Source organism: Stegostoma tigrinum, chromosome 16 (genome assembly GCF_030684315.1).
Source record: "Stegostoma tigrinum isolate sSteTig4 chromosome 16, sSteTig4.hap1, whole genome shotgun sequence".
NCBI lineage: Eukaryota > Metazoa > Chordata > Chondrichthyes > Orectolobiformes > Stegostomatidae > Stegostoma > Stegostoma tigrinum.
In genome coordinates, this window is record NC_081369.1 from 56,917,092 (window position 1) to 56,934,524 (window position 17,433).

Genomic DNA, 17,433 nt, shown 5'->3' on the forward strand with positions numbered 1-17,433 from the left:
GTCCCTGGAAGGGTTGGGGGTTTTAGTTGTGACAGGCAGCAGGCTTGGAGGGCCAAAGCGCCTGTTCCTGTGCTGCAATTCTCTTTGTTCTTTGTAAATTAGACTCTTCTGGACCTCAGCGGGCCCACAGGCTGGCATGTATGTGAATGGCACCTCCTCCTCAGTTAAAATTGTAGTTGGGGCAGGGACAGACAGGTAGATGGAGAGTGTGACATCAACCTGCCAATCCAAAACCTCCAGGAGATGATACCGGGAGGGACACCATAAAATCCAAACCTCATGCATCCTCTTGTGGCACAGAGTCAATTTATTCCACTCATGTCAATGACTTCTCAATGGTTCACTAGATTATAGGCACTGTCAAAATGAAAGCTGTTTTCTTGTAATTTGCTCCCTAAGCAATGACTTGCATGTTGGGCTACATTCTTCATGCAAATATTTAGATGGATTTGCTGCTGCACTGAAGTGTGCAGCTGTGTTTCTATAAAACATGACAGTCTGAGAAGAATTAGAAAATGGTCTGACAATCGTTATGTGTAATGATTTTCTGAGTGCAGTTAATTTGATTTTAACGAGATTAGTTGATCTGCGATAATGGCTGGTCAAAGCCAGTTATTACTTTCCAATCAAGCAGCGTTAAGTGGGCTGAAATGAACCATGGACTAAGGTTAGTGAGGAGATGGAGCAAGTGTGAACAGGAAGGGGAAACAGAATGACTTGGGTAAAGGGGCTCTCTGTGGGGCAGGATGAAGTACTTCAGGAGGGTCAGGAACACTGAGCCCAGAAGGAGTTAGAGAGACTTATTGAAGGTAGGTTGGGAAAATGCACGAGTGAGGTGAGCATAAGGACTAAATAAACCCAAAAGAACCATCAATGCTGTAAATCAGACACAAAAACAGAAATTGCTGGAAAAGCAACTCAGGTTGAGTTGAAGGGTCACTTGTGCCAAAATGTTAATTCTGCTGCACAGATGCTGCTAGACTTGCTGAGTTTTTCCAGCGATTTCTATTTGAGTCTATTAGTATAAGGGCTGATATTTTCATTGCCTGAAACAGATTTAATCATTCCAAACATAATGTTGCAAAAAAGTTAAAAGAATACTGAAGGCCACTTTTCTGTGTTTAAATCTCATTATAATCAGTAAAGGCCCATTTCGTGGATTTGTGGGCCTTTGTTGCTGGACGATTAACCCAGAGACCCAGGTAATGTTGTAGGGCCCTGGGGTCAAATCCCACCATAGAAGAGGGTGGAATTTGAATTCAACAATAATCTGGAATTAAGAGTCTACTGACGGCCATGAAACCATTGCTGATTGTCAGGAAAATCCCATCAGGCTCACTAATGTCCTTTAAGGAAGGAAATCTGCCATCCTTACCTGATCTGGTCTGGCCTATATGTAACTCCTGACCCACAGCAAAAGTGCTTGGCTCTTAGCTGCTCTCTGGGCAATTAGAGATCTGGCAATAAATGCTGGTCCAGCCAGCAACATCCACGTCCCATGAATGAATTTTTTTTTTAATTCTTTTGAAATGCTGACCTGAGTAAAGTTATAGGTTGTGCCTATAATACTTGACAGAGTTGCCAGGCTGTTTTGTGCTCAGGGACTCTTAAATGCGCAAACAGTAAATTTGGCTCAATTTCATAATAACACAAAAGTTGCCATTTATGAAAATGCATAATAGCTGTCACCTGAGGATTTAAATAAAAAAGACAATGTACGTTAGTTTTTATCACAGGGATATGCAGCATGACAGTAAGAAGTTTGCTTTCAACCATGATCACATTGACTTACAGAGTAGGCTTAAGAGGTAAACAAAATCACAGAGCGAAACAGAAAATTTTGACCCAGTGACAGTAAAAGAAAGGCAATATGGCTTTAAGTCAGGATGCATGTGCGGTGGAGGGAACTGTGCAGGTCATGGTGCTCCCACCTATCTGTTTCCCTTGTGCTTTTGGATAGTAGAGTTTGCAGATTTAGTAGGAGTCTTGGACAGCTGCCACAGAGAATCTTGCAGATGGTACTCACTGCTGTAGCTGTGGTGAGGGGCTGAATGCTTGAGGTTGTAGATGGGGGCGCCACACAAAGAGGTGCTGTGCTACTCTTACTAAATTCACTGTGGCAACTAAACAAGACACTTTTGACAGCTTCTTCCAAATCCATGATCCCCACCATCTGGGAGGACAAGGGCAGTAGATGTGTGAAAACACTACCACCTGTAAGTGACCCTTTAACACACAAATTACTCTAACTTGGAACTGTATCCCTGTTCCTTCACTGTCGCTGGGGTACAAGCCCGGAACTCCTCCCCAAATAACACTGCAGGTGTGCCTGTCACTTCACCGACTACAGCAATTCAGGGAGGTAGCTCATTTGCACCTTCTCAAGGCCAATTAAGAATGGACAATAAATGTTCATCCAGACAGCACTGTCCAACTCCCAGGACCAAGTAATAATAAAAGGTTTTAAGATCTTAGCATTTGAGATTTTAAGATCTTTTAATACTTTAAGACAGAGCAATGTGTGTTAAGAAGTGGTGTGATGAATTTTGATGTAGTGAGGAAAAAGAAGAAGGAAGAATTCATGGGAGTTCAGGAGAAACAGAGGTAAAGACAGGGGACATAGTAATATTGATGCAGAAAAACTGACAATACCGACCTCAAAGCCTACTGCGTTGTCACCCAAGCCTTCCACAATTCCAGAGCACTCAAAGCCAGGAACCAAAGGTGTCTTTGGTGGGTTTTCTATATTGCCTTGTCGAACCATCAAGTCAATGAAATTCAAGCCACTGAAAAGAAAAATTATCAAGTCAGAAGTATGGCAATTGGCCAAATACGAATATCCTGTAAACTATGAAGGAATAGTCAGCTGTATGTATACGTTTACAAACACAACTAAATTTAATGGCACAGTAAATAGCATAGCTATGACAAATAATGGGACATTGAAAGACGAAGTGAGTGGTGAAGCTGTGTAAAATGAAGTTCAGTGTATGAATGTGTAAGGCCATTTCCCTTGCAACTAAATAGATCAGGCTAGTTTGTAAAAGATGGGAATCTACGAACTGGGACGAGCACAGAGATGTGAAGATGTAAATGAATAGATCATTAAAGCTAATGCAGAGTCACAACAGCTATTGTACAGCAGGCAGTGAAGAAAGCTAATGGCATGTTGGCCTTCATAACGAGAGGAATTGAGTACAGGAGCAAAGAGGTCCTTCTGCAGCTGTGCAGGGCCCTGGTGAGACCGCACCTGGAGTATTGTGTGTAGTTCTGGTCTCCAAATTTGAGGAAGGACATTCTTGCTATTGAGGGAATGCAGCGTAGGTTCACAAGGTCAATTCCCGGAATGGCGGGACTATCATATGTTGAAAGATTGGAGCGACTGGGCTTGTATACACTTGAGTTTAGAAGGATGAGAGGGGATCTGATTGAGACGTATAAGGTTATTAAGGGATTGGACACTCTGGAGGTAGGAAGCATGTTTCCGCTGATGGGTGAGTCCAGAACCAGAGGACACAGTTTAAAAATAAGGGGTAGGCCATTTAGAACAGAGTTGAGGAAAAGCTTCTTTACCCAGAGAGTGGTGGATATATGGAATGCTCTGCCCCAGAAGGCAGTGGAGGCCAACTCTCTGGATACTTTCAAGAAAGAGATGGATAGAGCTCTTAAAGATAGTGGAATCAAGGGTTATGGGGATAAGGCAGGAACAGGATACTGATTGTGGATGATCAGCCATGATCATAATGAATGGTGGTGCTGGCTCAAAGGGCCGAATGGCCTACTCCAGCACCTATTGTCTATTGTATGTCTGTACGGGGACCGGCGTTTATTGAGATATGTTGGTCTCGGTGGGGGGGGGGGGGGGCAGCATATTTTTGTCACTTTGATACCGGATCTAACCAGGTTTTAGTTACGAACTTTATTTGCATTCACTGGGATATCTTGTTTTGCATATTAATGATTAAGGGATGATAATGTGTGGCTAGCAGTTCCAAAGACACTCAACCCTCTGAGAGAAGAAATTCTTCCTCATCTCGGTCTTAAATTGGCACCCCTTAATTCTAAGACTGTGCCCTCTGGTCCTGGATCTTCCCATGAAGGAAGCATCCTCACAGCATTTACTCTGCCAGTTCAAGTGGAAGTAGGCAGTAAATGCAGGCCCAGCTAGTAATGTCTGCATTCTATAAACAATTAAAAATAGAGAGACCATAATCTCTTGCTCTTGTACTGAATGTCTCAATTGATAATCACAACAATTTTATCTACCTGTCCTGTTGGCTTCGAATGTGTACAGGCATGTCCTCCAACCTTTGTACTTCTTGGAATCCTACTCCCGTGCCTTGCTAGCTATCCAAAAATGCATCAGCTCAGACTTTTATAGATGAAATTCCATTTGTCATTGTTCTGCCCATGTGACCAGCCCATCTATGTCAGCCTGTAGTCTGAGGTCTTCCTCCTTGCTACCTGCCACATCACCAATTTTCTTGACATCTATGAACATACAGATCAAACCTCCTACATCCATGTCTAGATTAGATAAACCGCAAAAGACTCACCAATTAACTGTGTGGTACCCCTTGACACCAGCTTCCTGTTACAGAAACAACCTTCATCCATCAACCTCTGCCTGTTCCCATGAGACAACTTCTGACACAATTTGCCAAATTGCTTTGAATGCTCTGGGCTCTTACCTTCTTCACCCATCTCCCATATGAAACTTTGTCAAATGCCCTATTGAAGTCTAGGTAGACTTCATTACCTGCACTCAGGTAACTCCACTCATCTACACACCTTCTCAAAAACTCACTCTCAATCATAATCTCCCCCTGTCAAAGCCAAGGTGACATTCCTTGATTAATCCTTGTCTCCCAAGTGGAAATTCATTTCTTCCCTCAGAATTGTTTTCAACAGTTTATCTAACACAGCTGTTACATCAATGGTCTATAGTTCCCTGATATTTTTCCCTATCCCTTTTCTGAATAGCAGCCACACATTAGCTGCCTTCCAGTCGTCTGGCACCTCTCCTGAGGCCAGAGACCATTTGAAAATTAATATCCGAGGTCCTGCAATCTCCTCCCTTGCCTCCCATTGCAGATTGGGATACATCTTAACTCCAGTCCAGCTGATGGAGATCCTTAACTACCTCTGCCCTAAGCAATATGCCTCAAAAAATTCTTGTTTGAGACATGGTAAATCAGCAAATGCCAGGGATTAATCCCCAAAATTTGTTGCAGTTGTTCCAAATTGCATGATGTCTTGAATTATTTCCAATTAATAGAATCATAGAACCACCCCCACCCCCAACCTGAGTGCAGGCAGAGTCCATTTGTCCCTTCTGATTCTACTCACCCTTATCCCACACAGACCCCTACCATATCCCCATAATCCTGCATTTAGCTAATCCATGTAACCTGCACAATCCTGGACACTGTGGGCAATTTCCCATGGCCAATCCACCTAACCTGCACAACTCTATAGTGTGGGAGGAAGCTGGAACACCTGGAGGAAACCCACACAGACACAGGGAGAATATCCAAACTCCATGCAATCATTCACCCCAGGGTGGAATTGAATCCATGGTGAGGCAGTAGCGTTAACCACTGATCCGACAACTAAATCTGGAATTGATAGCTGGTCTTAATAACTGTGACAATGAGACTTCCTAAGATTGTTGTAAGTACTCATCTGGTTCACTAACATAACTTAAGGAATGAAATCTGCCAACCTTACCTGGTCTAACCTACAGGTGACTACAGATCTCACAGCAACGTGTTCAACGCTCAACCGCCCTCTGGGCAATTAAAAGTGCGCAACAATGTCTACATGCAAGGAAATAAAGCATAATGTTCATTGAGCCATTGAATGAGCAAGAAAAATGTCCTACTATATATTCTAGTGCAGTAGGGCCAATACTTTGCTGCACATTGTGATTGATTTGCCAAAGGTTCAAGATATCACAGCCAGCAAATTTCGAGTAAGCTGGAGGCTACTTGGAATACTCTACTAGTGACTGGAGAGGTCCTAGTCAATTTCACCCAGTGTATATTTTGGGGAAGGTTTTCCTATTCTTGCACCTGAGTTGTTGAAATGTCAGGAAATATTCAAACATTTCTCCTGGAGGTGTGTGATCTTCTCTGACTGGTGTTCCTCCATTCATTGTATCCAAAACAAAACTAATGACTCCAAGAGGCTGGAAGAACACAGCAGGCCAGGCAGCATCTGGAGGAAAGGAGCACTCATTGTTTCGGTTACTGCTCTTTTTCAGGACCTTGTAATACCCGAAACATTGACTACTCCTTTCCTCCAGATGCTGCCTGGCCAGATGTGTTCTTCCAGCTTCCTGTTTGTCTACTTTGGATTCCAGCACCTGCAGTTATGGTTTAGTCTTAAAGGACTCCAGGCACTGGATCAAGAAATTGCATGTGAAATTGAGGCAAGAGTTATTCTGAGCAACAGAATTCATTTCTTTGTGATTGAATCAGAGTAGAAATTAGTCTCAGCCAGGAGTGAATTGACTCAAAGCAAATTCCCTCTATTTTAACAGAATTATCAATGCTTTCCTTTATAATTACAAGGCAGGAGCTGAATCCGAGGAAGAGTCATATAATAGACTCAAAACATTAATTCTGTTTTTCTGTCCACAGATGCTGCCAGGCCTGCTGCGTTTCTCCAGCTTTTTCTGTTCTTATTTCAGATATCCAGCATCTATAATAATTTGCTTTTATGCATTTGGTATAAGTACAATTGTAAGATAATGTCGCTAATCACCACCTTTCTTGGCAATTGTACACAAGCTATTAATTAGACCGCCTGCTCCACATGTTGGTTTAGATAGTCACTATCCTCTGTGCACTGGCACTGTCGCCGAAATATACTAACTCATAATGATGTGTATTTATACTATGAAACAAAGTAAAATGTCCGTTGCTGAGCATTTTTTTTCTCGTCATCATTTGATGTTGCCGGTACATCGGAGAACAGGATGGCATGGTGGTTCAGCGGTTAGCACTGCTGCCTTATGACGCCAAGGAACCTGGGTTCAATTCCACCCTCGGGTGACTGCCTGTATGGAGGTTGCATGTTTTCCCCATGTCTGTGGGGCTTTCCTCTGGGTGCTCTACTATCCTCCCGCACTCCAAAGGTGTGCAGGCTAGGTCATGGCATGGCCATGTTAATTTGCCTACAGTGCTCAGGGATGTGTAGATTTGGTGGGTTATAGGGGATGGGTCTTGGTGGGATGTTCTGAGGGTCAGAGTGGACTTATTGGGCCAAAGGGCTTGTTTCTGCACAGTAGGGATTCTACAAACAGGCAGGTAGCCTGATTTTACTGTTGACAAATGGTTAATCCTATTCTCAACAGTGTGATGTAATTAAGCCTGCCCTCCCACTGAAACAGTTAATTCCTTCCAATGTTTTATTGCATTATCCATTATCACTGCAGGAAACACTTACAATAGGAAATTCTTCTCCAAAATTACACAAGATATGAGTTAAACAAACCATTTGCTTGAGGCCTTTTGATGTCTTTCCCTAGTCTGGTAAAACAAGATCCAACAACACAAGCAACATCTTTTAGATAAGGAATGTCCCAAGGCAGAAGAGCAATAAATGCAAATTATTGGTGGGAGAAGATTCAGGGAAGTGATCACCAACTGCTTCATTTGTCAGTCCTGAAGTAGCTTTTGAAGGCAGAAAGTTAGGCAATGCAATTGATTAAAGAAGATTCTAAGAAACAATTTCCTCTGATAGGATGAATCCAAACCGTACACTTAAAGTCAGGTCATTTATTTGTCTGAAAAGCAAAGGGTTTGAGGAGATCTGCAACTCTCCTTCTCAAATGTCTCTGACCCTTCATTCCTCACAGGATGTGGGCATTACTGTTCAGGCCAGCCTTTGTTGTCCAGCGTATACTGTCCTTTATCTGAATGGTTCAGCCATTTCAGAATCAATCACATTGCTTTGGATGTGCTTTGGAAGCACATGTAGGCCAGACCACGTAAGGTTGCAAGATTTCCTTTGCTGAAGGATATTACTGAGTCAGCTGGGTCATTAAACAATAATCAGTGAAAACTCATTTTCACCATCACTGAGGCTAGCCTTCAATTCCAGATTTACCAACCAAAATTAAGCACCACCAATTTTCACGATGAGGTTTAAACTTCTCAATGCAGAACATCAGGCTGGATGCTTGGACTACAAGGCCTGCAGCTACCTGCTAACTGTGGATGCTAACATGATAAATTTTCAAGAGGTGAATAGGTTTGTGTTAGGTAAGGGTACCAAAGAATATGGAGATTTTTTTTTCCCTAATCAGAGTTGCTAATACACACTACTGGAGCAGATATGACTTGAAATCAGGCCATCTGGATCAGAGGTAGGGACTCAAGCACTGTGCCACAATAACTTACACAAAGCATATGGATGAAAATCAGCCAAGTGGAGCCCAGGTCCAGGTCAGTCATAATCTGAATGAATAGTGGAAAAGGCTTGTGGTACTGAAATGGCCTAGTCCTGTTGCTAATGCTCCGAAACAAAAATTCAGGGAGAAAATTGCATTCTTTATGGAATTAAGGTCTGAAGATGTTGCCTCAAATGATGGAGTAAGGGGAGTGGGAGCTGAAAACAAGGTCATGGTCTATGCACAAAGTGGCAATAAGTCAGCAAGGACAGAATACAGATACAGCTTCTACCAGACAATGGGTTAGGCAGACAGATGACACCATACTTATAGCATGAAACTGCTATTACTGCAATAAGGTACCAACAGTAAACTAGAATTTTACATAGAGTCTAGGAGCAGGAGTAGGCCACTCAGACCTTCGAGTCTGCACTGACACTCAATCTCATTTCTCATGGCTGATCCTCTATTTATGCCACCTTTCTGCTTTCTCCTCTTACCCCTTGATGACTTTAAAATGTAAAAATGTATCTGCCTCCTCCTTGAATATAATCAGTGAATTGTCCTCTAACACCTTCTGTGGTAGAAAACCTGCACTGGTTCACTCCACGTTGAGTTAAGAAATGGTACCTCATGTCAGTCCTAAACGGTCTACCCCTCACCGTGAGGCTGCGTCTTCTAGTTCTAGACTCCTCAATGTAATGGCCCAGTGGTATTATCACTGGACATTTAATCCTGAGACCCAAATAACATTCTGGAGGCCCGGGTTTGAATCACATCATGGCATATGGCAGAATTTGAATTCAGTAAAAATATCTGGCATTAAGAATCTAATTATGAACATGAATCCATTGCTGATTGTTGGGAAAAGCCTAGCTGGTTCACTAAAATCCTTTAGGGAAGGAAACTGCCATCTTTACTTGGTCTAGCCTATACGTGACTCCAGACCGGCAGCAATGTGGTTGATTCTGAGCTGCCCTCTGAGCAATAAATAGCCAGCGATGCACTCATCTTGTTAATGAGTTTTAAAAAAAAATCAGGCAAAACATACTCCCTGCATCTAGTCTGTCCAGCCCTACTGAATTGTACATATTTCAATCAGGTCCCCTCTCAGCCTACTCAACTCGAGTGAATACAGGCCCAATCAAACCAATCTTTCTTCCTAGGTCAATCCTGTCATCCTGGACATCAGCCCAGTGAGTGCCCATGATTATCCCTCAATGGCAAATATATGCTTTCTTAGGTGAGGCGATACACAATACCACAGATACTGTCTCACCAAGGCTGCGTATAACCACAATAAGACATCCCTGGTTCTGATTGCAAATCCTATTACATTGAAGACCAATATACAATTTGCCTTCCTAATCCTTCAGCAGGTGCCCACCTACTTTCATTGACTGGCGTACAAGGTCACCTAGATGCCTTTGTACTTTCCAATATATCACCATTTAAATAATATTCTTCTTTTCTGCTTTTCACACAAAAATGTATAGTTTCACATTTAGTCAAGTTGGATTGCATCTGCCATCTAATTGCTTAATGATTCAACTTCTCTAAGTCACCTCGAAGGCTCTTTGCATCCTCCTCATACCTCACAATCCCATGCAGTTTTGTCTTGTCAGCCAACTTGGAAATCTTGTATTTGCAATCCTGCTTCAGGGCTTTTATATACATTGTGGATAGCTGGGACCCATGCTCTGATCCATGTGGTACCCTACCAGTCATTCCCGCCACTCGGGAAAAGACCAATTTATTTGCATGCTCTGTTTCCACTTCGTCAACCAATTCTCTCTCCATGTGAGTGTATGACCTTCTATCACATGTGCTTTATCCTTGTCCACTAACCTCTTACATGGGGCCTGACTGAAAACTTTCTGAATGCCCATGAACACCACGTCCACTTCTAACTTCACTTATTTTTATACTTTTGTGTAGGTTTGGAAAGTCGTGGTGACACGAAAACAATTACGCACATTCACAGACTGAGAAATTGGCCTTCCCAGCAGAAGTGCCATCCTAAATCCTTGTCTCACATGCGTTACAATATCTACTTTATGGAATCCAAAGCAGAAATCGCTGGAAAAACTCAGCAGGCCTGGGTCACTGGACTCAAAACTGCTGAGTCTTTCCAGCAATTTCTGTTTTTGCTTTTCGTTTACAGTATCTGCAGTTCTTTTGGGTTATTTTTCCTCTTTACTTTTTGGTGCTGCTTTGCCCAAGAGGTAAGATAATAAAACCAGCTTGAGTGAGAATTTTAAAATCTGCTAAGAAAAAAGACATGAATGGAGTGGGTTCAGAATCGATTGGTTCAAAGTGAACTTAACTCCTAGGATTATTCATGACCTAGTTGATAGTGGATTTTCACCAAACAGTGTGAAAATTAGCCATGGTTGGACGTTGACACCGGTGAAACTGCTGAGAGAATTGATAAGGAGGGCAAGTCTAATGCCTATGCCTGGAATGATTTAAAAGGACTCTGAAATAAATCCATGAACTCCATAAAGTTATCCTTTACTTAAATATGCATAGTACATGACACTGACCCAGCTGGCTCAGAGCTGGCTCCTAGAGTGAACAATACCCATGACACCCCTGTTTATATCTGTCAGCTAGAACGCCACGATTGGGCCAGATTAACGCTTTTCCTTGGAGAGTCAGAGGCTGAAGGGTGACCTTATCAAATTATATAAAATAATAAGGGGCATGCATACGTTGAATAGTCAAGGTCTTTTCCCTAGCTTAGTGGAGTCCAAAACTAGGGGCCATACGTTTAAGGTGAGAGGGGAAAAATTTAAAAGGGACCTGAGGGGCAACTTTTTCATGCAGAGGGTGGTGTGTGCATAAAATGAGTTGCCAGAGAAAGTTGGTACAATTACAACATTTAAAAGGTATCTGGTTAGTTATGTGAATTGGAAGAGTTTAGAGGAATATGGGTCAAATGCTGGCAAATGGAACTTGAAATGGATATTGGTTTCCAGGTGGTTTCCAGAGATGGAAACAGAGAGGTCCAGGAAGGAGAGAGCGGTATCGGAGATGGTCCAGGTGATCTTATGGTTGGGGTGAAAGATGTTAGTAAAGTGGATGAACTGTTCAAGCTCCTCATGGGAGCACACGGCAGCGTCAGTACAGTCATCGATGTAACGGAGGAAAAGGTGGGGTTTAGGGCCAGTGTAGCTACAGAAGAGGAATTGTTCCATGTAACCTACAAAGAGGCAGGCAGAGCTTGGGCCCATGTGGGTATCCATGGCCACCCCCTTTGTCTTTAACCAATATCCACTTCAAGCCCACCAACTCCCACAGCTACCTAGAATACTCCTCCTCCCACCCACCTTCCTGTAAAAATGCCATCTCCTATTCCCAATTCCTTCGCCTCCGCCGCATCTGCTCCCAGGATGAGGCATTCCACTCACAAACATTTCAGAAGTCCTCGTTTTTCAAGGACCACAACATCTCCCCCCTCAGCAGTCGAGAACGCGCTGGAGCGTGTCTTCCACTTTTCCCACAACTCATCCCTCACACCCCCTCCCCTCAATAACAACCAAAACAGAATCCCCCTTATTCTCACTTACCACCCCGCAAACCTCCAGATCCAACGTAGCATCCTCTGACATTTCCACCATCTACAATCCGAACCCACCACCAAAGACATTTTTCCTCCCCACCCTTATCTGTTTTCCGGAGGGACCACTCTCTTTGTGACTCCTTTGTCCGCTCCACACTCCCCTCCAGCCCCACCACACCCGGCACTTTTCCCTGCATCCTCAGCAAGTGCTACACCTGCCCCTACTCCTTCCCCTCACCTGCATCCCAGGCCCCAAGAAGACTTTCCACGTCAAGCAGATGTTCACCTGTGTCCACTGTACCTGTTGTAGTCTCCTCTACATCGGGGAAACCAAACAGAGGCTTGGGGACTGCTTTTCAGAACACCTATGCTCGGTTCGCACCTCCCAGTTGCGAACCATTTTAACTCCCCCTCCCATTCCTCAGGTGACATGTCCATCCTGGGCCTCCTGCAGTGCCACAACAATGTCACTCAAAGGTTGCAGGAACAGCACCTCATATTCCACTTGGAAACCCTGCAGCCCAATGGGATCAATGTGGATTTCATAAGCTTCAAAATCTCCCCTCCCCCGGCCACAACTGAAAACCAGCCCAGCTTGTCCCTGCCTCATTAACCTGTCCTTCCTCCCACCTATACCCTCCTCCCACCTCAAGCCCCACACCCACGTCCTACCTACTAGCCTCATCCCACCCTCTTGACCTGTCCGCCTTCCTTGGACTGACCTATCCCCTCCCCAACTCCCCCTTTCACTCACCTTTACAGGCTCCACCCCTGCCTTTTTGACCTGTCTGTCTCCTCTCCACCTATCTTCTCCTTTATCCATCGTTTATCCACCTCCCCTTCTCTCCCTACATATTTCAGAACCCCCTATCCCTCCCCCATTTCTGAAGAAGGGTCTAGGCCCGAAATGTCAGCTTTCCTGCTCCTCTGATGCTGCAGCGTACATCCAGCTCTACACCTTGTTATCTCATATTGTCCAGCATCTGCAGTTCCTACTATCTCTGAGACATGTTAATTACCTTGTTCAGATATTAAGTCAACCCCAGGGATTCAGCCAGATTCCTGCCTCCCATTCTCACCATCCCATCTTCACGATAACACAATCCTAAAATGACACTCTCTATCCTGTGTTCTCTTTAGTCTTTGTGAAAGAACAATGTTTTAGTTTTATCGGGGGGGAGTAGAACACACAATGATCGATGTTGTACTACAGCTATTCAAAACGCTGATTAGACCATGCCTTTAGTACAGTGAGCAGTTGGAAGGATATCATACCCTTGGACAAAATGCAGCATAATTTACCACGCAATGAAACATGTTTGATTTTATACACATATACATTAATAGCATTTTTTTAGAGTTTGGTTTTTAAACTAGTGGCATTTGGGTTTTGCCTATTTGTGTGTAACATCAAAACTCAAAAAATAGAAGTGTACGTAGGCCACTTGGTCCGTCAAACCCGTTTTACCTGCCAACATGTTCATGATTGACTCTGATAGAGTAAATGCCGAAAATTGTTTCCAGCAGTGGGGGAATCTCAAGCTAGGGCGTATAGATACAGAGCAAGTGGATGTTTATTTAAAACTGAGATGTGAAGCAATTTATTCTCCCAAAGGATAGTGAATGCTTGGAGTTCTGCATCCCACAGAGTTGTGAAGGTTAGATCACTGAATGTATTTAAAGAGGAGGTATACAGATTTTTGAAATTTTGGAGCAGTGATAGCTGTGAGGAGCTGGTATGAAAGAGGAGTGAAGGCTTGGGGTGGGTCAGGCATGATCTTACTGAATGGCAGGGCAGGCCTGAAGGGGCTGAATGGCCTACATTTGCTCCTGTTTCTTGTGATTTTTATCTTCTTCTTTGTGCCAAGCTCCTGCTCGCTTCCAAGCCCCTTGACACCTTTAACTTCCAGGAATCTGCTTCTTTTGTATATGTAATCAATAAATTCCTGCCTACAGTGCTCTGTGACGCAGAATTCCACATGATTCACAAGCCACTGAATGAAGAATTTTCTCCTTATCTCAGTCTAAAATAGCCTACCCCATATTCTAAAGCTGCGGCCCTTTGTTCCAGATACCCCAGCAAGGGAAAAAAATCATTCCTGCTTCCAGCCTGTCCAACCCCATCAGATTTTCATACTTTTTCAATGAAATCCCTTTTCATCCTTTGAAACTCCAGTGAAATCACATGCCGGGCTCACCCAGTCTCGCTTTATAAAACAATCCTGCCATCCCTGTAATCAATTTGATGAACCTTAATTGGACCCCCTCTATGGTAAGTGTATCTCTGAGTCGCTCTAATAATTAATATGTCAACCTTTTCAGATCCAAGATTTATGAGTTTTTAAACCAGTACGTGTCAAAAAGCAAATGACTGAAAGCCACCAGGAGTGTTAACGGAAGTTTGTTTATACTGTGAGGTTCTTGACCAGAGAGGGGAAACAAAAAGCCATTAGCTAAGCAGAAGCTAGGATGGACATTTTTTAAATTAAGTAAAAAGCTTTTGAATTCAGTTCTGAAGAGACCAGATTGAAGTTAGATGCAAGAATTGTTTCACTCATAAAATGCAGTTTGTCCAAAGTAGTTAAGGAATAAGTTGCCTCAGTGAAAGGGTTTCAGTTTATAGAAACTTCTAGACCAGGAGTGTTTGATAGAATTCTGACATGGCTATTCAAAGCTGAGAAAGTCTAAGATCATAATTGTGAGAGTCATAGAAAAAGACATTGCAGTTCACAGGACAATAAATATATCAAAGGGAAGAAAGTAACCAGAGAAAGAGTAGGGCTCATTAGTGACTAAGGAGGTAATTTGTACACAAAGTCAGAAGACATTGTTCGAGTGTTAAATGAGTATTTCACATCTGCCTTTACTCAGGAGGAGAATGACGCAAAGACAGAAGATGGGCTGTGAAGTTCTTCGGCAGACTGATTTAAGAAGTGTAGAGGAACTTGAGGCTTTGGCAGGTTTAAGAGTGCATATATATCCAGGTTTGGGTGAGTTGTATCCCAGGCCCTGTGGGAGACGACAGGGGGAAGAGCAGGGGCCCTGGCCTAATTTTTTAAATCATCTTAGGACATAGGAGAGGTGCCAGAGGATTGGGGGACAGCTAATGTAGTGCTATTTTCTTAGAAGGCTGGTGGAGGTGGGTCAAGGAATTAGAGACCAGTGAGTCTTGTACTAGTTATATGGAAGCTATTGGAGAAAAAGTGAAGAAAAGTGTAATTACCATTTTTAGTGGCAAGGTATGATCTCACATAGTCAGCACGGCTTTGTCAGAAGGAGCTCATGTCTAACAAGTCTTGCTGAGTTTTTCAGGGAGTTGGCCAAGGGTGTTGATGAGGGTAGAACAGTAGATGTAACTTATACGGATTTCAGCAAAGCTTTTAACAAGTCCCTACATGAAAAACTGACAAAGAAGGTAAAAGCTCATGGGATCCAAGGTAATTTGGCAAGATGGATCCGAAATTAGCTTAGGGGCAGGAAACAGAAGGTAGTAATAGAAAGCTGCTTGTATTACTGGAGCCAAGAATTCAGTGGCACATTGCAGCAGTCAGTGCTTTATCCCTTACTGTTTGGGATTTTCATAAATTATGTTGATCTGAATGTAGGGGGAGTGGCATGGTAGGTAAGTTTATGAATGACACAAAGATATGCCGGGTGGTTGAAGAGGGCGGCCTTAGGTTACAGGAGGTTACATGGATTGGTCTGATGGACAGACCAGTGGTAGGTGGAATTTAATCCCGAGAAATATAAAGTGCTACACTTTGGAAGGAGTAACAAGACAATGGGGTACTCAATGAATAGGAGGATGCTAGGAAGCTCAGTGGAATAGAGAACCAGGGATGTTTGTCCATAGATCCCTGAAGGTGGCATGACAGGTTACTAGGGTAGTTGAGAAAGCATACAGGATGCTTTCTTTTATCAGTCAAGGCATAGAATATAATAGCAGGAAGGTTATATTTGGGGCAGTACAGAAGGTCACAGCTGGAGTACTGCATACAGTTCTGGTCACCACACAATAGTAAGGATATGATTGTACCGGAGGGATGCAGAGGAGATTCACCAGGTTGCTGCCTGGGATAGAGCATTTCAGCAATGAAGAACAAGATTACAAGGAACATCATAGAGTCCCTACAGCATGGAAACAGGCCATTCAGCCCAACAAGTCCACACTGCCCCATCAAACAGCATCCCACTCAGACTCATTCCCTATGTCTAACCCACCTTACCTAAACATCCCTGAACACTGCAGGCAATTTAGCATGGCCAATCCACCTACCCTGCCCATCAATGGACTGTGACAGGAAACCAGGGCACCAAGACGAAACCCACACAGACACAGGGAGAATGTGCAAACTGCACGCAGTCACCCGCGGGTGGAATTGAACCCAGGTCTCCGGCACTGTGAGGCAGCAGTGTTAACTACAGAGCCACCACGACGCCCATACGGGCAAAATAGTTAGAAAGTAGCTGTTCCCCTTGGTCAAAGGGTCAAGGACAAGGCAGCAAAATTTTAAATCGAAAGGCAAGAGGTTCAGAGGAGATTGGTAGAAAAGATTTGTTGTCCAGAAAATAAAAGGGATCTGGAATTCACTGTCTGGGAGGGTAGTTGAGGCAGGCAGCCTCACAACTTTAAAAAGTACATGAATGAACACTTGAAGAGTTGTGAGGCTTAGGGCTAACCGTCTCATGTAGTCTATTTTTGGATGTACAGATATGATGGGCTAAAGGGCTCTTCTGTCCTGTATAATTCAATGATTCTTTGGCTGAAACTGGAAAGAAGCAGATAACTTTCTCTGGATTTATGTTACAATATATTTTGTTACACTCTTGGTGTTGAGAGTATACAGGATTTTCTTCTGCTGGGTATTTGAAATCTTTCAAATAGTGTCACGTAGGTAGTTTTGTTCATGTTATCTCATTTTTCTTTCTTTCTTTTGTGTAATAAATGTCTGTTTTATTCTTGAAAGCAAAACTGCATTTATGCATGCTTACATTTCAAAGGAAGGCCACCTTGTGAAATGAAGAAAACAAAACAAAATATGATCAATCAAGACAGATTTAATTCCAGAATCTGATTTTTCCAGTAGGAATATCAGCTTGGATCACGACAACACAGATTCTGAAGGCTAAATTACAAAGAAAAGTCACACACTTTAGGCTTTGACAAACTAAAAGACGGCTTGATCAAAGTTTTCAAAATAGCAAATAAAAACTATTGTTACTAGTGTGGAGTATAGAGGAGGGACACAGCATAAACTTAAGAGTCAGGCCTTTTAGCCAAGAGCTCAGGAAACATTTTCATGCATCAAAGTTGAAATAATTTTTGAACTCTTGAACAATTATCAATGATAATTGGCAGAGTGCTGTTTTGAAATCTGAGATTGACACATTTCTGATAATCAAAAGTATTAAAGGAAGTGAGCAAAAGCAGGTCCATGGAATTAGGTCACAGACCATATGGCATAGGAGC

At 43.0% G+C, this 17,433-nt stretch overlaps 1 protein-coding gene across 1 annotated transcript in view; it reads right to left on the reverse strand.

Annotated features, from left to right (window-relative positions):
- The window catches only part of vat1l (vesicle amine transport 1-like), a 193,713-nt gene that overhangs the window by 162,921 nt on the left and 13,359 nt on the right, over positions 1-17,433 (reverse strand). The window contains exon 2 of the mRNA XM_048546232.2: positions 2,657-2,786. Within this exon, the coding sequence (XP_048402189.1) occupies positions 2,657-2,786 (130 nt within the window). The remainder of the gene's footprint in view (positions 1-2,656; positions 2,787-17,433) is intronic.